General features: G+C 41.5%; 1 protein-coding gene and 1 long non-coding RNA gene across 7 annotated transcripts in view; one reads left to right on the top strand and one right to left on the bottom strand.

Moving 5' to 3' along the window:
• The window catches only part of DYNC1I2 (dynein cytoplasmic 1 intermediate chain 2), a 50,611-nt gene extending 29,286 nt beyond the window's left edge, over positions 1-21,325 (bottom strand). For 4 of the 6 annotated variants that reach the window (XM_038421718.2, XM_038421720.2, XM_038421719.2 and 1 more), the window contains exons 1-3: positions 20,890-21,177; positions 18,824-18,941; positions 16,656-16,770 (exon numbers count right to left, since the gene is read on the bottom strand). In XM_038421718.2, coding sequence (XP_038277646.1) covers positions 16,656-16,770; positions 18,824-18,931 — 223 coding nt within the window. In that variant the 5' untranslated portion in view covers positions 18,932-18,941; positions 20,890-21,177. The other 2 variants (XM_043505281.1, XM_043505282.1) reach the window with 2 other exon arrangements.
• Positions 21,326-21,346: 21 nt separating this feature from the next.
• LOC122458116 lies at positions 21,347-25,989 on the top strand. The gene is made up of 3 exons (XR_006277991.1): positions 21,347-21,982; positions 23,690-23,786; positions 25,937-25,989. It is a non-coding gene; the product is annotated as an uncharacterized LOC122458116 (long non-coding RNA).

Below are 25,989 nucleotides of genomic sequence, written 5' to 3'. Positions count from 1 at the left end.
GCAAGGTAGGCTAATTCCAGCAGTTAACAAGAATATCAGAGGAACAGTGGGGGGTGGGGTGGGAGGGAGAAATACCATGGGGAAATAGTTTTACTTTGTGTAATGACTCATCCATTCCCAGTCTCTATTCGAGCCTAAGTTAATTGTATCCAGTTTGCAAATTAATTCCAATTCAGCAGTCTCTCGTTGGAGTCTGTTTTTGAAGCTTGTTTGTTGAAGTATAGCCACTTTTAGGTCTGTGATTGAGTGACCAGAGAGATTGAAGTGTTCTCCAACTGGTTTTTGAATGTTATAATTCTTGACGTCTGATTTGTGTCCATCAATTCTTTTATGTAGAGACTGTCCAGTTTGGCCAATGTACATGGCAGAGGGGCATTGTTGGCACATGATGGCATATATCACATTGGTAGATGCGCAGGTGAACGAGCCTCTGATAGTGTGGCTGATGTGATTAGGCCCTATGATAGTATCCCCTGAATAGAGATGTGGACAGAGTTGGCAACGGGCTTTGTTGCAAGGATAGGTTCCTGGGTTAGTGGTTCTGTTGTGTGGTGTGTGGTTGCTGGTGAGTATTTGCTTCAGATTGGGGGGCTGTCTGTAAGCAAGGACTGGTCTGTCTCCCAAGATCTGTGGAAGTGATGGGTTGTCCTTCAGGATAGGTTGTAGATCCTTGATGATGCGTTGGAGAGGTTTTAGTTGGGGGCTGAAGGTGATGGCTCGTGGCGTTCTGTTGTTTTCTTTGTTGGGCCTGTCCTGTAGTAGGTGACTTCTGGGTACTCTTCTGGCTCTGTCAATCTGTTTCTTCACTTCAGCAGGTGGGTATTGTAGTTGTAGGAATGCATGAGAGAGATCTTGTAGGTGTTTGTCTCTGTCTGAGGGGTTGGAGCAAATGCGGTTATATCGTAGCGCTTGGCTGTAGACAATGGATCAAGTGGTATGATCTGGATGAAAGCTAGAGGCATGTAGGTAGGAATAGCGGTCAGTAGGTTTCCGATATAGGGTGGTGTTTATGTGACCATCACTTAGTAGCACCGTAGTGTCCAGGAAGTGGATCTCTTGTGTGGACTGGTCCAGGCTGAGGTTGATGGTGGGATGGAAATTGTTGAACTCATGGTGGAATTTCTCAAGAGCTTCTTTTCCATGGGTCCAGATGATGAAGATGTCATCAATGTAGCGCAAGTAGAGTAGGGGCATTAGGGGACGAGAGCTGAGGAAGCGTTGTTCTAAGTCAGCCATAAAAATGTTGGCATACTGTGGGGCCATGCGGGTACCCATCGCAGTGCCGCTGATTTGAAGGTATACATTGTCACCAAATGTGAAATAGTTATGGGTGAGGACAAAGTCACAAAGTACAGCCACCAGGTTAGCCGTGAAGCTACCCAAGATCCATAAACCTGGAAATCCTGGATGCCCCATCATCTCAGGCATTGGCACCCTGACAGCAGGATTGTCTGGCTATGTAGACTCCCTCCTCAGGACCTTCGTTACCAGCACTCCCAGCTATCTTTGAGACACCACTGACTTCCTGAGGAAACTACAGTCCATTGGTGATCTTCCTAAAAACACCATCCTAGCCACTATGGATGTAGAAGCCCTCTACACCAACATTCCACACAAAGATGGACTAGAAGCCGTCAGGAACAGTATCCCCGATACTGTCACGGCTAACCAGAGGCTCATTCACCTGCGCATCTACCAATGTGATATATGCCATCATGTGCCAGCAATGCCCCTCTGCCATGTACATTGGCCAAATTGGACAGTCTCTACGTAAAAGAATGAATGGACACAAATCAGATGTCAAGAATTATAACATTCAAAAACCAGTTGGAGAACACTTCAATCTCTCTGGTCACCTGATCACAGACCTAAGAGTGGCTATACTTCAACAAAAAAGCTTCAAAAACAGACTCCAATGAGAGACTGCTGAATTGGAATTAATTTGCAAACTGGATACAATTAACTTAGGCTTGAATAGAGACTGGGAATGGATGAGTCATTACACAAAGTAAAACTATTTCCCCATGGTATTTCTCCCTCCCACCCCACCCCCCACTGTTCCTCTGATATTCTTGTTAACTGCTGGAATTAGCCTACCTTGCTTGTCACCATGAAAGGTTTTCCTCCTTTCCCCCCCTGCTGCTGGTGATGGCTTATCTTAAGTGATCACTCTCCTTACAGTGTGTATGATAAACCCATTGTTTCATGTTCTCTCTCTCTCTGTGTGTGTGTGTGTGTGTGTGTGTGTGTGTGTGAATATAAATCTCTCCTCTGTTTTTTCCACCAAATGCATCCGATGAAGTGAGCTGTAGCTCACGAAAGCTTATGCTCTAGTAAATTTGTTAGTCTCTAAGGTGCCACAAGTACTCCTTTTCTTTTTGCAAATACAGACTAACAGGCTGCTACTCTGAAACCTGTGATTTTACTGGGTAGTCACTGCCATCTGCTGGATAATTTATAGAATGACTGCCTACAACCCTCTATTCTAGTACTGCATGATTTATCACTAACTTGTTCAATTAAAAAAAAAGGTAATTAACAGGTAATAAAAACAGACAAGCATGAATGAAAACTTTTTCTGCTTTTACTAAATTAAAAAGTTAACTCCTGAAAACAGAGCTAAGGGATCACAATGCCCAGACTATAAATTTAGCTCAGACTGTGTCAAATACATGGCCTTGAAAAATGTGTCATGGACCATGAAATCAATTCTTCCCTGTGAAATCTAGCTATTGGAGGGGGTAAAGAGGGACAGGACTGAGGGTGGGGGCTCCTATCATAAATCGGGCTCCAGCTGCTAGTCCTAGCAGGATTGGGGAGGGATGGTACTTCCTCTTCCCCTGCACAGCTGCGGGGGAGAGGGGGGAAGAAGGGCGGCAGGATAGAGTCAGACCCACCTCTGGGTACCTCCCAGAGTTGTAGCAAGCTCCATGGCTGCTGTCTTCAGAGCCCAGCTGAAGTGCAGAAGCAACAGTAGTAATCCTGTGACCACTCTGCAACCCCACACAACCCCTTTTTGGGTCAGGACCTCCACGATTACAACACCATGAAATTTCGGGTCTAAACATCTGAAACCATAAAATTGACTAAATTTTAATTTCCTATGATTATGAAATTGACCAAAATGAACTGGGAATTCGGTAGGAGCCCTAATAATGTGCAATCTAGTGATTGAGCTCTAACTAATAGATATAAAGTATCAAACACTGAACTATGACATTAAATATCACAGAGCCAAATCTAAAAACTTACGTATACTGCAACTTAAAATTGTATGTATTTTTTCTCCAAAGCAGAGCAGCTCTTCCCCACACTCCCTCCAAAAAAATCCAAAAGAAGAAAAAGATGAGGACAAATGACTGACTTTCCAGGATTTCTTTTGCCCTGGGAAGCAGCTGCTTACTGTACACAACTTCACAGATCATGAAAGAGTCAGATACAAAAAAGGTAAGAGTAGCAATAAAAAACCCACCAAAACATGACATGACTGTTCCCTGAACAGGGGGCTGCAAACGGGGGAGTCTGAGAGGGATATACCCTGCTGAAGGAGCGAACACCAATTCTTGGGGTAAGTGAGTTTGTTTCTGTTTGGTTTTTCTTTTGGCCTGCTTAAAGTTTACAACGTGGTCTATATGGGACTGTGTGGGAGTGGGGGCCAGAGGCCTGCTAACTGAGTGTGCATTAGCAAGGCTCCAGCCTCCTGTTCCTTGATCCTGAATCATCTTTGATCACCCTTCCCCTGTGCGTTAACGTGGGGGCATGGGTCAAAAAGGCCACATTGCCAATGCCTACACTGCTCCTGTGTCCAGAGAGAGAACCCAGTCATGGATGACTCTATAGTGTGGATTTGCAGAGACTGTGACCTGTAGTCCCCATCACAGAAAGCCAGGCTAGAGAGGTCATCCAGTGTGAGAGTTTCCTACTGGTAGAATCCCTCGGGAGCAGGTGGGAGAGCTACACAAGGAGGTGGCTAGGTTGCAAATGATTGAAAATATACACATGGAGACCAAGATTGAAGAAGCAATCCATGTGGGGAGGCCAGCAGTAGCACCACCAAGGGAGGAGGAGTGCCTTCATAGGGAGGAAGCTGGATGCTGGCTACTTCTGCTCCCAACCCCCCCTCCATAGAGGCAACCCCCCCCCAAAACTAGTTTTCTACCCTGGCAATGAGGAATCTCCCCCAAAGGCAGAGGAGGAGAAGCCACATATCCCCAAGGCTGGAAGGAATGCGGCCACCAGTCCTGAGAGAAAACTACCTGCTGGTAAGATATAACCATGGGCAGATCAGACGTGACTACAAGCCTCTGGAAGTGAGGGTGAGGGAGCTGGGGGCACAGGTGGTAGTGTCATCAATCCTTCTGGTCAAGGGTAGGGACCCAGGCAGAGAGAGAGAGACAGACAGACATCCTGGGATGAATGCAAAGTCGTTCGGTCACAGTGTTGCCAGGAGTGCTTTGACTTCCCTGACCAGGAGATGCTGTTCCAAGAAGGGACTGTTGAGCAGAAAGAGGATCTATCTATCAAGGAAGGGAAAGAGTATCTGGCTGGCTAACCTACAGAGGAGGGCTTTAAACTACATTCAAAGGGAGCAGGAAACAAAAATCCACAGGTAAATCCAAAACATGGAGATCTGGATGAAGGGTCGGAATCTGGGGAAACATAGGAAATCATAGCAGGGGAAATCTAATCAAAATCTTAGATACCTGTACATTAACGCAAGTAGTATGGGGAATAAAAAAAACTAGTGACTAACCACAATTACAACATACTTGGTATCAGAGACTTAGTGGGATAATTCATGTGACTGGAATATCGATATAAAAGGATACAGCTTGTTCAGGAAGCACAGGCAGGGACAAAAGGGAGGAGGGGTTGCTTTGTACATGAAAGGTGTATATACTTGCATTGAGACTGAGACAGAAGTGGGAGGCAGACCTGCTGAAAATCTCAGAATGAAGATAAAAGGGCTAAAAAAAAAAAAAAAACCCAAAAAAACCAAGGATGATGTCCTAGTACGAGTCTACTATAGACCATCTAACCCGGAAGAAGAGTTGGATGAGGCTTTTTTTAAACTAACAAAACCATCCAAAGCACAGGACAAGGATCTTCAACCACCCAGACATCTGTTGGGAAAATAATACAGCAGGGCACAGATTATCTGACAAGTTCTTGGAATGCAGTGGAGAGAATTTTTTTTAATACGGAAGGTGGTGAAAGAGCCTAGAAGGAAGAAGCTATTTGAGATTTAATTCTGACAAATATGAAGGAGAATCTGAAGGTGGAAGACAGCTTGGGTGAACATGATCTTGAAATGATACAGTTTATGATTCTAAGGAACAGTAAGAGAATACAGCAGAATAAAGATAATGGACTTCAAGACGACAGACCTGAACAAACTCAGAATTGGTAGGTAAGATACCACGGGAAGCAAGTTTACGGAAAAAAAAAAAAAGGAGTTCAGGAAAGTTGGTAGATTTTTTTTTTGTTTTTTTTTAAAAGAAGATATTATTAAGGGCACAAGAGCAAGCTATCTCAATGTGTAGGAAAAATAAGAAGTATGATAAGAGACCACCCTGGCTAAAGCAGGAGACTTTCAATTCCCTGAAATTCAAAGAGTCACACAGATAGTGGAAACTCGGTCAAATTACAAAGGATGAATGTAAGAAAACAAACACAAATATGTAGCGACAAAAACAAGTTTATACTTGTTAGGCACATAAAGGGTAAAAGGAAAACATTTTACAACTACATTAGAAGTAAGAGGAAGACCAAGGACAGAATAGGCCCATTACTCAATGAAGAGGGAAAAAACTAACAGAAAATGCAGCAGTGGATGAAGCATTAAATGCCCTTTTTTCATTCACAAAAAGAAAGGGAGTACTTGTGGCACCTCAGAGACTAACAAATTTATTTGAGCATAAGTTTTCATGAGTTACAGCTCACTTCATCGAATGCATTCAGTGGAAAATACAGGAGGGAGATTTATATAGACAGAGAACACAAAACAATGGGTGTTGCCATACACACTGTATTGAGAGTAATCACTTAAGATGAGCTATTACCAGCAGAAGAGGGGAATAAAAAAACAAAAACAAAAACCTTTTGTAGTGATAATCAAGGTAGGCCACTTCCAGCAGTTAACAAGAACATCTGACGAACAGCAAGGGGTGGGGGGTGAAGAGGGGGAACAGACATGGGGAAATAGTTTTACTTTGTGTAATGACCCATCCCTTCCCATTCTTTATTCAAGCCTAACTGTATCCAGTATCCAGTTTGCAAATTAATTCCAATTCAGCAGTCTCTCGTTGGAGTCTGTTTTTGAAGTTTTTTTTGTTGAAGAATTGCAACCTTAGGTCGTAATCGAGTGACCAAAGAGATTGAAATGTTCTCCGACTGGTTTTTGAATGTTATAATTCTTGACATCTGATTTGTGTCCATTTATTCTTTTACGTAGAGATTGTCCAGTTTGGCCAATGTACATGGCAGAGGGGCATTGCTGGCACATGATGGCATATATCACATTGGTAGATGTGCAGGTGAACGAGCCTCTGATAGCATGGCTGATGTGATTAGGCCCTATGATGGTGTCCCCCGAATAGATATGTGGACGCGGTTGGCAACGAGCTTTGTTGCAAGGATAGGTTCCTGGGCTAGTGTTTCTGTTGGGTGGTTGCTGATAAATATTTGCTTCAGGTTCGGGGGCTGTCTGGAAGCAAGGACTGGCCTGTCTCCCAAGATCTGTGAGAGTGATGGGTCATCCTTCAGGATAGGTTGTAGATCCTTGATGATGCGTTGTCTTCCTGAAAACACCATCCTAGCCACTATGGATGTAGAAGCCCTCTACACCAACATTCCACACAAAGATGGACTACAAGGCATCAGGAACAGTATCCCCGATAATGTCACGGCAAACCTGGTGGCTGAACTTTGTGACTTTGTCCTCACTCATAACTATTTCACATTTGGGGACAATGTATATCTTCAAATCATTGGCACTGCTATGAGTACCTGCATGGCCCCACAGTACGCCAACATTTTTATGGCCGACTTAGAACAACACTTCCTCAGCTCTCGTCCCCTAATGCCTCTACTCTACTTGCGCTACACTGATGACATCTACATCATCATCTGGACCCATGAAAAGGAAGCCCTTGAGGAATTCCACCATGATATCAACAATTTCCATCCCACCATCAACCTCAGCCTGGTCCAGTCCACAGAAGAGATCCACTTCCTGGACACTACGGTGCTAGTAAGCGATGGTCACATAAACACCACCTGTACCAGAAACCTACTGACCGCTATGCCTCCAGCTTTCCCCATGTCTATTTCTCCCCCTCCCCCCACTGTTCCTCAGATGTTCTTGCCAACTGCTGGAAATGGTCCACCTTGATTATCACTACAAAAGGCCCCCCCCACCCCTCCCCGCTCTTGCTGGTAATAGCTCACCTTAAATTATCACTCTTGTTACAGAAAGAAAAGGAGTACTTGTGGCACCTTAGAGACTAATATTTATTTGAGCATAAGCTTTTGTGAGTTACAGCTCACTTCATCGGATGCAGTGTGTATGGTAACACCCATTGTTTCATGTTTTCTGTGTATATTAATCTCCCCATTGTATTTTCCACTGAATGCATCCGATGAAGTAAGATAAGCTCATGAAAGCTTATGCTCAAATAAATTTGTTAGTCTCTAAGGTGCCACAAGTACTCCTTTTCTTTTTGCAGATACAGACTAACATGGCTGCTACTCTGAAATCTTTTTTTATTTCATTTTTTCACCAAAAAAGCTAACATAAGTGTAAATGAGCTAGGATCTGTGGAGAATGGGAGAGATCCCAAAGGATTGGAAAAAGGCAAATATAGTATTTATAAAAAGGGGAATAAAGACAACCTAGGGTATTCTAGACCAGTCAGCTTTACTTCGATACCTGGAAAGTTAATGGAGCAAATAATCAAACAGTTTGTAAGCACTTAGAAGAAAATAAAGGTGGTAACTAACAGTCAACATGAATTTGTCAAGAACAAAGCATGTCAAACCAACCCAATATCCTTCTTTGACAGAAGCCTTGTGGATATAGAATGGAAGCAGTAAATGTGATGTATCTCAACTTTACTAAAGTTTTTGGTACTGTCTCGCATGATGTTTTCATAAGAAAGATAGCCTATGTGAACCTGCTATAAGGCGAGTGAACAACTGTTTGGAAAATGATAATGTAGTTATCAATGGTTCAATCAAGCCAGAAGGGCATAAAGAAGGGGGTCCCTTAGGGACCTGTCCTGAAAGCAGTTCTGTTCAGTATCTTCATAAATTATTTGGATAATGGCAGAGAGAGTACACTTGTAAAGTTTACAGATGATACTAAGCTGGGAAGAGTTGCAAGTAGTTTGAAGGACAGGATTAGAATTCAAAATGATCTTGACAAACTGGATAAATGGTGTGAAATAAATAGGACGAAATTCAGTAAGGACAAATGCAAAGTGCAACATTGTCATAAATATAAAGGAAAGGATAACCACCTTTCTGTATACTGTGCTACAAAATCCCTCCTGGCCAGAGACAAAATCCTTTCACCTGTAAAGGGTTAAGAAGCTAAGGTAACCTAGCTGGCACCTGAGCCAAAATAGCCCATCAGGAGACAAGATGCTTTCAAATCTGAAGGGGGGGTGGGTGGAACAAAGGGTTTGGTCTGTCTGTGTGATGCTTTTGCCAGGAACAGATCAGGAACGCAAGTCTTACAACTCCTGTAAAGTTAGTAAGTAATCTAGCTAGAAAATGCATTAGATTTTCTTTTAATGGCTTGTAAAATAAGCCATTGTGCTGGAGGGAATGTGTATTCCTGTTTTTATGTCTTTTTGTAACTTAAGGTTTTGCCTAGAGGGATTCTCTATGTTTTGAATCTTATTACCCTGTAAGGTACTTACCATCCTGATTTTACAGCGGTGATTCTTTTACCTTTTTTTTAATTAAAATTCTTCTTTTAAGAACCTGATTGATTTTTCAGTGTCTTAAGATCCAAGGGTTTGGGTCTGTGTTCACCTGTACCAATTGGTGAGGATTCTTATCAAGCCTTCCCCAGGAAAGGGGGTGTAGGGCTTGGGGGGATATTTTGGGGGAAGACGTCTCCAAGTGGTCTCTTTCCCTGTTCTTTGTTTAAAACGCTTGGTGGTGGCAGTATACTGTTCAATCACAAGGCAAAGCTTGTACCTTGGGGAAGTTTTTAACTTAAGCTGGTAAGAATAAGCGTAGGGGGTCTTTCATGCAGGTCCCCACATCTGTACCCTAGAGTTCAGAGTGGGGAAGGAAACTTGACAAACATGCAGGAAGTAATTTTTCGAACAACTGCACAAATACAAAATGGGAAACGATTGCCTAGGAAGTACTGCAGAAAAGGATTGGAGGGGTGGTTATAGTAGATTGATCACAAGTTAAATGAGAGTCAACAATGTAATATCGTTGCAAAAAAAGTGAACATCACTCTGGGATATATTAGAAGGAGTGTTGCAGGCAAGACATGACAAGTAATTCTTCCACTCTACTCAGCACTGACAAGGCCTCAGCTGGAGTACTGTGTCCAGATCTGGCTATCACACTTCAAGAAAGAAGTGGACACATTGGAGAAAATCCAAAGGAGAGCAACAAAAATGATTAAAGGTCTAGAAAACATGATCCACGTGGAAAGATGGCAAAAATTGGGTTTGCTTAGCATGGAGAAGAGAAGACCAGGAGGAGGGGGGGGCATGATAAGTCTTCATGTAAAAGTTTGTTATAAATAGGAGAGTGAAAAATTGTTCTCATCCACGGAGGACAAGAAGTAATTGGGCTTAAAATTGCAGCAAGGGATATTTAGGTTCGATGTTAGGAAAAACTTCCTAAGAGTAAGGGTAGTTAAGCACTAGAACAAATTATCTAAGGAAGTTGCGAAATCTCCATCATTCAAGATTTTTAAGAACCCGCCAGACAAACACCTGTCAGGGATAGCCTAGATAATACTTAGTGCTGTCTCAGTGCAGGGGACTGGTCTAGATGACCTACCGAGGTCCCTTCCAGTCCCACATTTCTGTGATTTTATAGTCACAGCCATGAAAGTAATTAACCAATGAAAACAATCATTTGAAGGTTCCCTGGTTTTCTACACCAAATTCTGCCCCAATTGAAATGATGCAACCCTGTTAGAAACATTGAAACTACGTGGAGTGAGTCAGGAGAGATTTTGACCCTCTAATATACACTGAAGTTAAAATGCTTTTTTCTTTTTAGGAATCTCTTGTTCAACAGAAGACCACACAAGTATTTAATGAAAATTCTATTTTTATTAAATCCTATTTGTACCAGAATTATTATTATTATTATTATTTTTAAAAGAGAGACAGCACTATATAGGTGGAAAGGAAAGACTAGTATCAACCTGAGTACCTACTCTACGCCTCCCAGTTTATTTGCATTTGTATGAAGTTTCCATTTTTTTAAAAAACAACTGCTATATATAGCACAGCTGAGTGATTTATCTGTAGTACAATGTGTATATGCTAAAGAAACAGATTCTCATTACCAAAGTAAATGGCAGATCTAATCCAGGGTTTTGGAAAATAATTCTTATTTCTGATGTTCTGCCTATTTAAAAAAACCCTAAAGTTGCTCCTCCCGCAAAATGCTTTTCTTGTAGAGGAAATTACATTTAGAACTCTCCAATACACATCCGGTAAAAGCAGATCTAAAATACTGTAATACAAGTCGAAAACACACTAAAGCTAGGCAAGAACTAGTCCTTTTAAACTGATTTACCAAAAGGCAACTTGTAGCAGCCTATCATTTACTTGTAGTAGGCATATATATCTAGCAAACAGATTTTCAGGTAAAACCATGATTTACTACATCTCCTTCTACAGTACTTTATTCATAATCAATATTACAAATATTAAGATGCAGTGAAGAGGTTTGGAGGCCTAATCTCTTTAGGCTCTATTACTAGACTAAAACTTGCACACTCTTTCTAATTAAGAAGTGAGCTAGTGGGAAGAGCAGATCAGAGGACTGTTGAGAAAAAGATTTGTGCACAGGATCCTTATGACTGGCACAAAGTGTATTATTTCTAAATCATTTTCAAGTTTAGTCTGTGATACTGCAATGCCCCCTTGTGGAGCACGACACTTCCAAGAAGGCAATCTCCCCCTTGGTGGGGACAAGGCCTATTTAATGCATATGTAATTATCTTACAAGACACTCCAAATAAGGATGCTTAATTTTGGTTGTTAGAAGATAAAACTTTAATGATTTCTTGAAGCAGTTTTGTGTTTCACTAAGCAAGTATTGTTGTTAGATGTTCAGCTGCGTGTGTGTGTTCTCCCTGTGTGCTGCCCTAGCTCTACGCAGACAGATGGCATAACAGACCTCAAGCGAACCGTCCAATAACCACAAGATCCATTAAGGTACAAAGGCACCAGGCCAGGTTTATTGCAGAAAAAGCACAGCAATAGCACCTGGCAGATTCTTCGAGGATACTAAGACATGTATGCCCATGACATAGCTCTGTGAATGGCAGAACTTTCCATTCCTTCCTCAGCTGGACCAAGACACTCTCTCAGGGCATGTCTACACTTACCTCCGGAGCGATCGATCCAGCGAGGGTCGATTTATCATGTCTAGTCAAGACGCGATAAATCGACCGCCGAGCACTCTCCCATCAACTCCAGTACTCCACCGGCGTGAGAAGTGTAGGCGGAGTCAATGGGGGAGCGTCAGCAGTCAACCTACTGGAAAAGACACTGCAGTAAGTAGATCTAAGTACATCGACTTCAGCTACGTGATGTAACTTAGATCGATGCCCCGCAGTGTAGACCAGGCCTTAGAGATACCTCTTTATACTCTGATACAAACAAATTACGTATTGCCCCTGTGAGATAGATAGTTACTGCCCCCTGATGTGGCTAGTTATCACCCATCTCCTTGTGCATGTTGGTTCATCTCCATTTATCACTCTGTTATCCTGACCTTATCTTTGGGGGGGGGGGGGGGAGAGGGGTCAGCATGTTCCTGTTATTCTTCGAAAATATTTTTGTACCATCCTTCATATCGGGATGTTTTGGTACCACTCTTCTAAAATGTGTTTGCATAAGGACTCTGTGCCTAGCACTTCTTAGAAATGTGTGTTTCTGCAATATCAGCCCTATTCTTGCCAGATTCTGTGAACTTGCAAGCAGGCAAAGCCTGATGTTTGCTCACAGCCTAAACTTTTGCTAACTTTGCGTTATATTGGCAAAAGCTTGCCCGCTACTTTAGCTCAGGCCTCATACCAGGCCTGTAACACAAGGGCTTATATCGCAGGCTCTCTTCCTACTATAAGTGTGTCTTCTTACGTCAGGGATATGGTGGTATTTAAGAAAACCTGGATCAGAGGATGAGTTCTTAAAAGTGAAATCCCATATTCTATCATTAAGGAAATATCTAATATAGGAAAACCGCCTTACTGGAAGTCTACAGAAAGGAAAAACTATCAATACGTGTCTACTTTATACATTTTTCCAATACCACTCTTTTCTTTGAAGAAACTTAATGTAACCTGAGTTAGAGCTTGATCAAAGCTACTGCTTGAACTTAAATATAGCCACTGAAAGAGAGTGTTCTCCACTGTCATATGCAAGCAAGGTCCAGGCTTTGGACAAATGGTTTCCTGCCTGAAGAGTACCAATTTTGTTAGGGCATCGTGTTTCAGACAATTTTCCATTAACAGTTATACCTTATAAACCCATTTGTTTCAGAGAGATTACCAGTTCATGGCTTTCAGACTTTCACAGACAACTAGTAAGCATATGCTTGTGGACTTCTGAAAGAGTCTTTCATATTTGTTCAGCAGAACTATCAAACCTGTACAGAAATGTCCTAAATTTTAGTCTACCAAAAATATACAGAGGAATGGATAGTTTGTAACATATTGTACTGCTCAAGACGCCAAAACACTGAATGGCAGGCACAGAGAAAAATACTCAAACATCTGTGGAGTACAATTGCCAGAGTAATGATTTAAGGGCAGGATTATTGCCAGAGTAATGATTTAAGGGCAGGATTCTACCCTCACAAGCCATTGTAGGTCATTGCTGAATCTTATTGAATAAGAATGTTTTTAATGGCATCCCCATGGTTGCTTTCAAAATACATAGGGATTGTTTCAAGACCAGATACAACAGGATAGTCAGCGAAGGATCATGTCCATAATGGAAAAGCAACTACCACACTGCTTCATACTTGCAAGACAAGATTCAGAGTGAAAGCCCAAATCAAAAGGATAACTTGAAATCCTGGGTGCTCAAAAACTAGTAATGAGAGAAGTGTCTGAGATATAGGATGGAGTTTAAAAATACTTCTCCAGTCTGATTTTTTTTCCAGAAAGATATGACTAAGGAAAGTCTGAGCAATCAGACATATCTGATATACAAGCCTATCCAAGAATGGGGTAGGATCTGAGACTAAAACGGGGAAAGAAAGAACAAGTATATTTTCCTAGACAGTTAAAACTTACATTTATCCTTGCTGTTACCCCCACTATTGGAAGTGAAAGCACCTTTAGGCCTGACAGAAGACTGCTGTGGATTTTAACACTCTGTTCTGATAACATTTAACAGCATAAAGAGAACTGTGTACATGTAAGAAATTGCAGAATAATCATGTTTAGTGTTGCATATGTGTAAGAAATTGCAGAGTAATCAAGATAACTAAAAAGCTAGAAAAGACCGGTCTGCTTTAAAACTAAACTTGTACGGACAGGGAAGAGAGTTAACATGGAAATGAGAAACTAGTACATATGTATAAGAAAATATAACCAGAAGTTATAAATAAGTTTGTGTACATATGTATAAGAAAATATAACCAGAAGTTACAAATAAGTTTGAAGGGAGGCTGCTGTAGTGTTTGGTGCTGGAGAAGACTGATGAGATGGTCCTAATGAACTTCCCATTTGTAACTGATCACTACTGTTTTTCCTTAATAAATATTTGTTAGACCCATCGGCTGATTAAGTGAACCTCAATCCAACACCCATAAGACTGTGTTGGTGGGAGGGGGAAGTAGTAGAAACAGAACAAATGCACAGACTGATACATTACTGATAATGTATAGTAATTAAGGTCAATGATTGTGGAGAAGTAGAAAATCGCTAGCCAAAACCCTGCCTGTTGACAGAGGACAAAATACCAATGTGCCGTTCAGGGAAAACAGGAGGAAAACAAAAATGTATGTTGTTTAATGCAGACCAAAACAGATTCCCAATAATTCATTTTTGTTTATGCTCCGCAGGAAACTTACTTTTGACATATATTCCTCAATTTTAATTTAATATGTACCAAAGATACTTTAAATTTAGATCCCAGTTCTCAGAGATGGTCTTAAATATTGAGCAGATTTACAGAGTTCAACATTTTACTCCCAATATTTTGTAAAAGAAGAGAGATTGAGCATTTAATTGCGTGCACTGAGGCACATCATTTAAATTGACACTTATGACAAATGGAAAAGGAGTACTTGTGGCACCTTAGAGACTAACAAATTTATTAGAGCATAAGCTTTCATGAGCTACAGCTCACTTCATCGGATGCATTTGGTGGAAAAAACAGAGGAGAGATTTATATACACACACACAGAGAACATGAAACAATGGGTTTATCATACACACTGTAAGGAGAGGTTTCAGAGTAGCAGCCGTGTTAGTCTGTATTCGCAAAAAGAAAAGGAGTACTTGTGGCACCTTAGAGACTAACAAATTTATTAGAGCATAAGCTTTCGTGAGCTACAGCTCACTTCATCGGATGTAAGGAGAGTGATCACTTAAGATAAGCCATCACCCGCAGCAGGGGGGGGAAAGGAGGAAACCTTTCATGGTGACAAGCAAGGTAGGCTAATTCCAGCAGTTAACAAGAATATCAGAGGAACAGTGGGGGGTGGGGTGGGGGGGGAGAAATACCATGGGGAAATAGTTTTACTTTGTGTAATGACTCATCCATTCCCAGTCTCTATTCAAGCCTAAGTTAATTGTATCCAGTTTGCAAATTAATTCCAATTCAGCAGTCTCTCGTTGGAGTCTGTTTTTGAAGCTTTTTTGTTGAAGTATAGCCACTCTTAGGTCTGTGATCGAGTGACCAGAGAGATTGAAGTGTTCTCCAACTGGTTTTTGAATGTTATAATTCTTGACGTCTGATTTGTGTCCATTCATTCTTTTACGTAGAGACTGTCCAGTTTGGCCAATGTACATGGCAGAGGGGCATTGCTGGCACATGATGGCATATATCACATTGGTAGATGCGCAGGTGAACGAGCCTCTGATAGTTTGGCTGATGTGATTAGGCCCTATGATGGTATCCCCTGAATAGATATGTGGACAGAGTTGGCAACGGGCTTATACCCACCTGCTGAAGTGAAGAAACAGATTGACAGACCCAGAAGAGTACCCAGAAGTCACCTACTACAGGACAGGCCCAACAAAGAAAACAACAGAACGCCACTAGCCATCACCTTCAGCCCCCCACTAAAACCTCTCCAACGCATCATCAAGGATCTACAACCTATCCTGAAGGACGACCCATCGCTCTCACAGATCTTGGGAGACAGACCAGTCCTTGCTTACAGACAGCCCCCCAATCTGAAGCAAATACTCACCAGCAACCACACACCACACAACAGAACCACTAACCCAGGAACCTATCCTTGCAACAAAGCCTGTTGCCAACTCTGTCCACATATCTATTCAGGGGATACCATCATAGGGCCTAATCACATCAGCCACACTATCAGAGGCTCGTTCACCTGCGCATCTACCAATGTGATATATGCCATCATGTGCCAGCAATGCCCCTCTGCCATGTACATTGGCCAAACTGGACAGACTCTACGTAAAAGAATGAATGGACACAAATCAGACGTCAAGAATTATAACATTCAAAAACCAGTTGGAGAACACTTTAATCTCTCTGGTCACTCGATCACAGACCTAAGAGTGGCTATCCTTCAACAAAAAAGCTTCAAAAACAGACTCCAAGGAGAGACTGCTGAATTGGAATTAATTTGCAAACTGGATACAATTAACTTAGGCTTGAATAGAGACTGGGAATGGATGAGTCATTACACAAAGTAAAACTATTTCCCCATGGTATTTCTCCCCCCCACCCCACCCTCCACTATTCCTCTGATATTTTTGTTAACTGCTGGAATTAGCCTACCTTGCTTGTCACCATGAAAGGTTTTCCTCCTTTCCCCCCCCGCTGCTGGTGATGGCTTATCTTAAGTGATCACTCTCCTTACAGTGTGTATGATAAACCCATTGTTTCATGTTCTCTGTGTGTGTGTATATAAATCTCTCCTCTGTTTTTTCCACCAAATGCATCCGATGAAGTGAGCTGTAGCTCACGAAAGCTTATGCTCTAATAAATTTGTTAGTCTCTAAGGTGCCACAAGTACTCCTTTTCTTTTTGCGAATACAGACTAACACGGCTGCTACTCTGAAACTTATGACAAATGGTGAACTATGCAGGACAAATTGTGCCAAAGACAAGAGACACATGCAGGCTAGAACCACTAGTCAGTCATTTAATTTTCATGCTTCTAATACAAATGCTACATTCTTAATGTAGGATACGAGGGATGAAACATTTAACTGGTATTATTCTTACCTATAGGAGAATCTGGTGTTAATCCCATGCTTTGAAGCAATGCTTCAGCTTCTCTTCTTTTCTTTTCAAGGTCAGACTCTTCTTGAACAGGAAGAAGTTCCTTCTTCTGATCAGTCTAAAAAAATTTCAGGAACAGACAACCTTTATGAGACAGTATATAGTTGGTGTAAAACATTTTGTGGTTTCATGTGTGAGAAAACATTTAGTTTTTTTCAGTATTCATTAACATCATGAGTAGAACTTGGAAAAGTCTGATCTAGGAATCCTCGAGCTCCTTTTTGCAGGGAAAGTCAAAGAGCTCTTTCTATGTTCCTTAAGATAATGGTCTGGAAAACCTTTAGAATGGCAGTAACTGTTATAAAGAAAAATACTATGGGTTTGGGACAGCAAGGAGACAGACAGAAGCTTGGCCAATGGTATGACAGGATACTCTGCCCAATATGGCAAATATTTACATGCTTACTAATTAGGAAAATATATAGATCATGTGCTAGCAGGCATGAACATATTCAGAACCACTTCTCTGTAGGCGTGTACATGGGCTGCTTAGGTTTTCTATGCAATCACATAGGTTTCACAAAATGAAAGAAAGGGAAGGGTGAACTAACTATATGACACTCTTTCTTTACGCAAAAACACAACTGATGGATGCAAAGTACAGATTAAGTTAAGTTGTTTCTTGCAACACTCCACAAAACAGAAGGAAAAATCAAGTAATCAAACACTTCAGCATATTATTCAAAATAATAACCAAAAGATTGTTTGGGCCAAGGGAATTTTAGGATTAAAGCACACTCAGCTCCCAACAATATCACTTCAGACTAAAAATCAAATGAACTATCCTCCAACTGGTCACTGAAAAAAGTCTACAATAACTGATGTTCTACAGAGAGAGTGAGAGATCCATAACACTTCATTAAGTTTAAACAAATAAGTCTATGTCTATTACTTATTAACTTGAAGAAATATGATTCAAATTCAAGTTGCTCATACCATACCATAAATTTATCTCAATCACATAATTAGAATATGATCACCGGCACTCTGTCACTATCATTCTTTTTTGTAAAGATAAACCAGTCATTCAACCGGAATCCTTTGTATAGGTGGAAAAACCTAGATAAGTCAATTTTCTCACTATGTTTATGGTTAAAGATAAATGCCTACTCCTCTCTTGGACACGCGTAATATTTCCAAACCATTGTATGATTTCTCCTAAATCAAGGAGTTTCCAAATATTATAACAAGCCCCTGATGCTGTGCTATCTGTATTATACATGATTCCTGGAAAGTGCGAACTGTCAATACACTTTTTTGTGATCATTGGGACATGGATTATATTGCAAAATATTTCTCTGTCTTTTCTTTACATATGAATCATGCTTATGGCATGTTCAGAAACGTGCTGTTTTAAGATTCTTAACAGCTCATAACTTAAGTGCAGAAAAGACATGAACAAAGGCCTCAGTTAAGCAAAGCGTTTTAACATATGCTTAATTTCAAGCACATGCGTAAGTACTTTATTGAATGTGTGCCAATGTGCAGCAGAAGTTTGCAGCAGAAGACTCTAGAGTATAACTGCCAACTGCACTTAAGAAATTGCTTGGATTTCTTTTTACTGATTATTAATTCTATATTCTAACATGAAGAGTAGGTGGCTTTGACCTGATTATTGTTTTGACTTGAAAATGCAGGTTGAAGATTAAAGTTGACTATGGCACAATATTCTTCTTGGCCACTGATAGTCATTACTGAGGGACATATTGAGAACTACATTTAAAAAAGTACTTTAAATTAAAAAAAAAAAAAAAAACTTTTCACAGTTTATGCAGTTTACTTTCTACAGGTGCAGCCCTGATCACTGATTAGTGATCTAACTAATTACTTCAATTTTCTGTTTCTCATGCACTAGTATAATGCTATTATGTTTGGATTTCTAACAATGCATGGGGAAGAAAAACAGTCATTGAAATATTTCTATTCAAAAGTGGTGTTAGTTCCCCTTAAAAACAAAACAAAACCGCACATTTAAGTTTTAGCCCTACACTACTTGACAGCATACTTTTAAGTAACATGAAGCAAATTAATAACTTACTAAGTGTAAGACAAGTTACAGGACATAAGCAAATATTTGATAATTTTCTTGTTGATAAAATTTAGGTTCTTACTTCCTTTTTCTTTCTTTCTTCCTCCTTTCTTTTCTTCTCCTCCCTGATTTGCGCCAAGCGTTGTTTTTTGCGCTCTAACTCTGCCTTCAATTCACTTTTGTCAGACATGGCTGGAATCCTGATCAAAATGAAGTGATTATTAAACAAGTCATATAATACTGACAGTGATGTATTTTTAACATAGTGGACTTCCATGATTTTTCAAAAAATTAGTCAGTTTGATAAAAATATACTTATCTGACCTACTAAAAACAAAGCTGTGAAATAAAGCCTTAAGTAGCCACCTAAACATTTGTTACATCATATCCAGATTTCCCTCACTCACCATATCCTGCTGGCTACCAAAAGATTAGAGCCTCTAATCAGACAATGTGTCTCTGCATATGAAGAGTGTCAACTACACTCAGGATCCAGGCATAGGACAGTAGGAAGGAAAATATCAACAAATAATATACTGCCTTTGTATTTAAATTCATTTTAAATGTTGCAGTTTAACAGCATATTCTGTAGTACGTAGCTGTATTAAATCTATATTCTGAATCATACGAGGAACGCCAACTTTATTATGAACTAAAAAGCAAGGTAAGTATAATTTATTAAAGAACACAATTTAAACTATACAAAATGTAGATTACTCAATGTTTTTCTGTATAATTTTTTTTTGTCTAGTGTTTACTGTCAGGGATTCCAGTGTATTTTTCAAAAGAAAAATGCAGACACAGGTGGATTCAGAAATACATGGTCAATTATATGTTATACTGTGAACACAGCAAGGTTTCTCAACTTAAACGGGTTGGTAGAAGTGGAGAGTTCATTCCCATTAAACAAAGGTACCAAAAAATTAAAATACAGATCAGAAGAGCTGTATGTGTATGGGCTGGAAGACTAAGAGATCAAATTTGTTGATGAAAAGGAAATCCAAATTATGTCTGAGGAAGTTCTACAGTGAACAATAGGAGGAGCTGTGAATGCCTTTAAACCCTGATCCTGCTAACAGTGATGCACGTGCTTAACTTTAAGCCCAAGTAATAGACCTATTCAAGTGCTTGAAGTTATGCACTTGTGCAAATGTTTGCAGATGTAGTGCTTTCCAGAGATGATGAAGCTAAAAGCCGTAAACCATTAATTGACAGCTGTTTCTTTTTTCACATATATACATGTGTGCGTGAGAAAAGAAACATACCAGAAATTTCATATATTTAGTCCAATGTAAATTCTGATATTTTTATATTTATTTTAAACATAAAATTGCCAATTGATTTGTTTTTAAGATCGTCAAAACAACTTCAGAGATTAATACTATCACTGCATGTTTTTGTTTAGTTTTTAATAAAGGAATTCGAAGTTTAATACTAAATTTACAAAGAATAAATTATGTAACATGTGATGGCTCCAGCACAGAAAGCCAGCTTCAAAGCACTACTGCAACTAGAAAAAGATGAAAAATTGATTTGATTAGGTGCGTCTTCCTGACCCAGTACATTATCACGAGCTGCAAACAGCCTCAGCGTAAACCAGAGACGCCTGAAAGAGGCTGTGCCAGCGGGGATAGGCGAACAACGGGTGAGACACCTCGACGGTGGCTGTGTTGCTGCTGCTGCTGCACAGACTCGTGCTGTCACCCAAAGTGACAGCATCGGCGCACCCTGGAGCCCTTCGGGCTGGAAGGAGACGCCGCCGGGATGCCTGGGCTTACCCATTACAGCAACCGCGGCGCTTCAGCCCAAGGCCCCCTCCCCACAACACAAGGCAGCAAGCCCCTCCCGAGAGGCCTGGCAGCTCCGCCTGAGACAGGGGCTGACTCTCCCCACCACCCTCCCAGTGCCCCGGCCTATCGCTTCCTACTGCCCAGCGTGTGGGCCGCCTCGCCCACCACAGTCCATAGGCGGAACCTTCCTCCCCCTCTCCCCACTGCCCGCGGTACCCGGGGGGTGGCTTCTCCTCCCTTGGGCGGCACCGGGTGTGGGGGGAAGGGAGGGGCCGACACCCCTCTGCCGCTAGCGGTGGCTGGTTCAGGGGCTACGGGGCGCTCCCCTCCCCCAGGACTCGTCGGACACGGCGCTCACCTGACAGCGGGGCCTCTCTCCGCTTAAACCGCCGCTGGGAGGCTCCGCGCCCAGCTCCGCTTTCGCCTCTTCACAAAAGCGGTGGCAACGTCGGGCGAGCCGGGAACCTACGGCAAGCGCGGAAGGACACACCGGCTTCTCCCGATGGAACGCGCACGCGCTGCAAAGCTCAGCCGGACACATGCACTTCTCGGCACCGAACGCGCATACACTGGAACTGTTGGCAAAAAGCTGCCGACCCCGCCCAGGAGAGCTGAACTCCAGCGGCACCTAAATGGCATAAAATAAACCCACCATTGCTCCCATGGTGTCAAAGTCGGGAACTACGACCGAGGAGATCACAATTCCCATCATGCATTGCGGCGCCGTAGGGCTAACACTTCCCACAGGTAACGCGGCCAGGCCGCAGCCCCGGGAATGGAGCAATGCATTCTGGGAACTATCGTTTCAGGGGCTGAGGCTGCGAGGAGCACTGCATGCTGGGAAGTGTAGTTTCAATAGGCCACATGGGCACACTGAGAGCATACGCAGCCATGGTGGACCGCAGGGTTGGAAGTGGGCGGTGGGTGCGGTCAAGGTGTCGCCCTGGTCACTAAGAAGGCTCCCAACGTGTGTTCACTGCTGGTGTGAGGACATGGCACTCCTGGGCCCCAAGAGCTCCCATCCTTGTCATATTCATGCTGAGATGAGATAGGGACGGGGAGAGGCATTTCCCACCTTGCTCTGGCTAGGGACACAAGCAGGGACATCGCCTGCAAAACCCTCTCCTTCCTCACCTGCTGCCCCCTCCACTTACTAACATCTCTGCTAGTGATGGGGCAGTAATGTCACTGCGTTCATAAAGAAGCAATTTTAACAAGGCTATTAGGACTGTCACTGTTTTGTGCAGGGTGATACCAAAGTCTCTTAAGTGCAAGTGCCAGGTCAGTAGTCAAGTTTCACACACAAAGTAACTGCTTTGGCTCGAGGGCCAAGCTGGATGAAGTTACACAAACAAGCTGTATCAGTGCAAGTACCAAGCTGGGTAAAGATACACAGGACACTCCCATGTGAGCGGCAAGCTGGGGTGAAGTTCCACACAAGTCATTTCAATGTGAGTACCAAGCTGAGTGAAGTTACAAACTAGCTAGCTGGTTCTTCAAGAGGATAGAAATGAAATAAGATACAAATTATTTCAGTATAAGTACCAAGCTAGGGATGAAGTTGTGCACTAAAAACCTGCTTTGACATGGGTGCCAACCTAGAAGTGGAGTTACAGAAATAAATCAATATGAATGTCAGACTGGGTTAGGTTTCAGAGTAGCAGCCGTGTTAGTCTGTATTCGCAAAAAGAAAAGGAGTACTCGTGGCACCTTAGAGACTAACAAATTTATTAGAGCATAAGCTTTCGTGAGCTACAGCTCACTTCATCGGATGTGTTTGGTAGACTGGGTTAGATGAGATTACATGCATCCAAGTCACTTTGATGCAAGTTTTGTTAAGCTAGAGGTGATGTTGCACACAAGCTGTTTCAATGTGAGTGCTGGGCTGAGGTGAAGTTACATGCAAACAATCAGCTTTGATTCAAACTCCAAGCTAGTGCTGAAATTACACATAAAGAAATCCCAGTTTAATAATATGGTTAGTAAGGTTAAGACAAATATTCCAAAAGATAAGGGGTTGCCACTTGTCCACTGGGCTGCCCTTTTGAAGAGCTGCCCTTTTTCCTGCTGGTTAAGCCAAAGCCATAGGCAAACCTTGCCACACTCAGTACAAGACTTGATTCTTCAAAATGCTGATCTCTGTGATCCTGAGTTAGCAAATCACATATGCACACATTTTAAGCATGTTATTAATGTGGACGACTCATATGCTTAAAGTTAAGCACATGCTTAAGTGCTTTGCTAGATCAGGGCTAGAGTGCCCAGCACCTTGTAAAATTGAATCCGTAGAACAGTGATACTCAGACTGAGGCTTGCAAGCCACAAGTGGCTCTGTGTCTCTCCTTTGCAGAACATGATATGAAAACACTGTGCGATTTAATTATTAACCAGTCTAAGTTATTAACCGGTCAGGATGGTTGTACTATGTTATTAACCAATTGTAGTTGATAAAATAATAATATTTGGTCAGTCATTTTGTTGTGAGAAAAATATATACATATACACACACACAAAATATTTCCCCTATCATACTGTTTAAATATGAATATATAGTACAAGAGTAAATGAAACAACGAATTCACACTATTGTGGTTCTTTTGGGTAATGTTGATCGCTAATTTGGCGCCTGAACCCCTGAGGCCAGTATCACTGCAGTAGAGCAAAGACCTGCATTAGTTAGCTCAAGAGTCAGGGGTCCAGATCCTCAGGTGGTGTAAATTGGCATAGCCCATTAGATGTCAATGGAGTTGTGCTAATTTACATCTGCTAAGGAAATGCTCCAATGTCTCCTGGTTGGCTGGCTTTTTGTTCTCAGAATATGTAGTATCAAGCCTGCATTCATGCCACTTCAGGCTTTGATTTTGTTATATATCATAAACTAGAGGTCCCCAAGCAGTGGGATGCGACCCCTTTTGGGGGGGCAGAGGAACATTCGGGAGTCATGGTGGGGTCCAGGTCAGTCCCCACATGGGACAGGGAGGGAATGCCACCCAGCCCTGCACTGCCCCCAGCTCTGCTCCGGCCCTGCCCCCAGCTATGGCCCAGCTCCTTACCCTGCGCCCAGCCCCTGACTGTGGCCTATCCAAGGCTCTGCTCCTGGTCCTGACCCCGCCTGAGCCTCGGCTCCCTTACCCTGTCCATGCTCTCCTTCCCCCCAGGAAACATGGCCCCAGGCCCAGCTCTGGGGATCCATGGATGATGTAATGGGGGGTTCAACCCTGAAAAGTTTGGGGATCACAGTCATAAACTAAGCAGGTTAGTACATGACTTATATGTCTCCAAAGAAAACTCAGGTTGCTGCAAGAAGCAGTGTTGACTATTCAATAGCTTGTCTGTTATGTGAGTCAGCCACACTATCAGAGGCTCGTTCACCTGCACATCTACCAATGTGATATATGCCATCATGTGCCAGCAATGCCCCTCTGCCATGTACATTGGTCAAACTGGACAGTCTCTACGTAAAAGAATAAATGGACACAAATCAAACATCAAGAATTATAACATTCAAAAACTAGTCGGAAAACACTTCAATCTCTCTGGTCACTCGATTACAGACCTGAGAGTGGCTATTCTTCAACAAAAAAACTTCAAAAACAGACTCCAACGAGAGACTGCTGAATTGGAAATAATTTGCAAACTGGATACAGGTAATAGCTCATCTTAAGTGATCACTCTCCTTATAGTGTGTATGAGAAAACCCATTGTTTCATATTCTCTGTGTGTGTATATAAATCTCCCCATTGTATTTTCCACTGAATGCATCCAATGAAGTGAGCATAGCTCATGAAAGCTTATGCTCAAGTAAATTTGTTAGTCGCTAAGGTGCCACAAGTACTCCTTTTCTTTTTGCGAGTACTGAACCATTGACCTAGAATATATTTAGGGGGAATTAGAAAAGGTGTCTTGTGTCCTGGCTGCTACTAATTGTTAATGAGTTCATGGTATTATTCATAAGAGTAAGGGATACCATTCAAGGGAGACTATAAAGGGGGTAGGGATAGCTCAGTGGTTTGAGCATTGGCCTTTTAAACGCAGGGTTGTGAGCTCAATCCTTGAGGGGGCCATTTAGGGTTATGGGGCAAAAATTGGGGATTGATCCTGCTTTGAGCAGGGGGTTGAACTAGATGACCTCCTGAGGTCCCTTCCAACTGATATTCTATGATTCTATGAAATGCTTCTTAATGAAACTGTCAGAGGAGATTTCATGATGTGCAAGAAAAGGGGCTGCCTTTCACTGATGAGACTGTGAAGACGACAATAATGAACTGCTACAAACATCTGTCTGTGTTTGAATTTCATTGCTAAGGGCAATATGTCTTGTGAAAATTGTGTGTGCCTGAAAACAGGAATGTACTAGATTTTAATTTTATTTCTTTAATGTTATATATTTTTATATATATATCAAATTTTGATATTAGTTAACAAGTCATTTTAAAATGTTTTGTAAGATTTTGAAATATTTGCAAATTCTTTCAAAAGACAGGTTACAGGAGTCAAATAATACTTCATATGTAAGATTCTATATAGAGAAAAATGTATTAATTCTTAGCAATGAGAGTCCAAAGAAGAGATTGTCGTATGGACAGGTTAAAAAAATCATGATGAATTTGGCTCATTGATTTTTATTAATTTATCCTTAAATTCGTTAATACTGGTCATATTTCTTACTATAGAGCATAGTTATTATACTTAATGAAGCCAGTTTTTAAAATTAGTTTTACGTTTAAAAATAGTATGTATAATAGTTAATATTTAATATTTATTAGCATTAGAATCCCTGTCTTTCTTCTTTCTCCACAACCACTTCTGCTGATTAGTTTTAAAATAGTATTATTTGGGGCAAATTAGCAATGGTGTACAAACATCTACAGAATGTTAATTCAAATACAGTGCAGATCCAGCACCAGCATAAATCCATCATTTTCCTTACTTCATCCCACTATTCCCAAAGTAAAGCTGCTTAACAGAGCATCTGGAAATTCCTTTTGAATAGGGTAAACATTGGCTGGCATGGAGCCAGCATAGCTATCTCTAACCTTCCCCTGTTGTTGCAGCATCTTGTACTACAGGGATCCCCAGCTGTGTAATAGCCTCTGCCCCTGTGTAAATTAGGTTGAAGATGCTCTAATTTATGATGGGAATACAGTTGGCCCTGTCTACTCCCGGGACTGGGGGAATGTAAAGGTGGCTTTTGGCTTCCTTCGTCCAACCCACACTCTACAGTTGTATAGGAATATTCTGTATCTATAGTCACCTTGCAGGAATATTTTTTTACTCAAGCTTTTATTGTATTTTCAGGTAATAATAAATCCTGTTGTCTCTTTTCTTTAAGCCATTGTAAACCTGGTTCAGATTTTGCTAATTTATGTAAGCATTTTAATTGTCTCGTTCTCCTTGCATTTCAGGAAAACTCCTCAAATACAGTTTGGGAACTCTGTGAAGTGCATGAACTGACAGG

The sequence above is a fragment of the Dermochelys coriacea genome, chromosome 11 (genome assembly GCF_009764565.3).
Source record: "Dermochelys coriacea isolate rDerCor1 chromosome 11, rDerCor1.pri.v4, whole genome shotgun sequence".
Classification (NCBI taxonomy): Eukaryota; Metazoa; Chordata; order Testudines; family Dermochelyidae; genus Dermochelys; species Dermochelys coriacea.
Note: the sequence above shows the minus strand (reverse complement) of the source record. Positions and strands in the feature narration are given on the sequence as shown.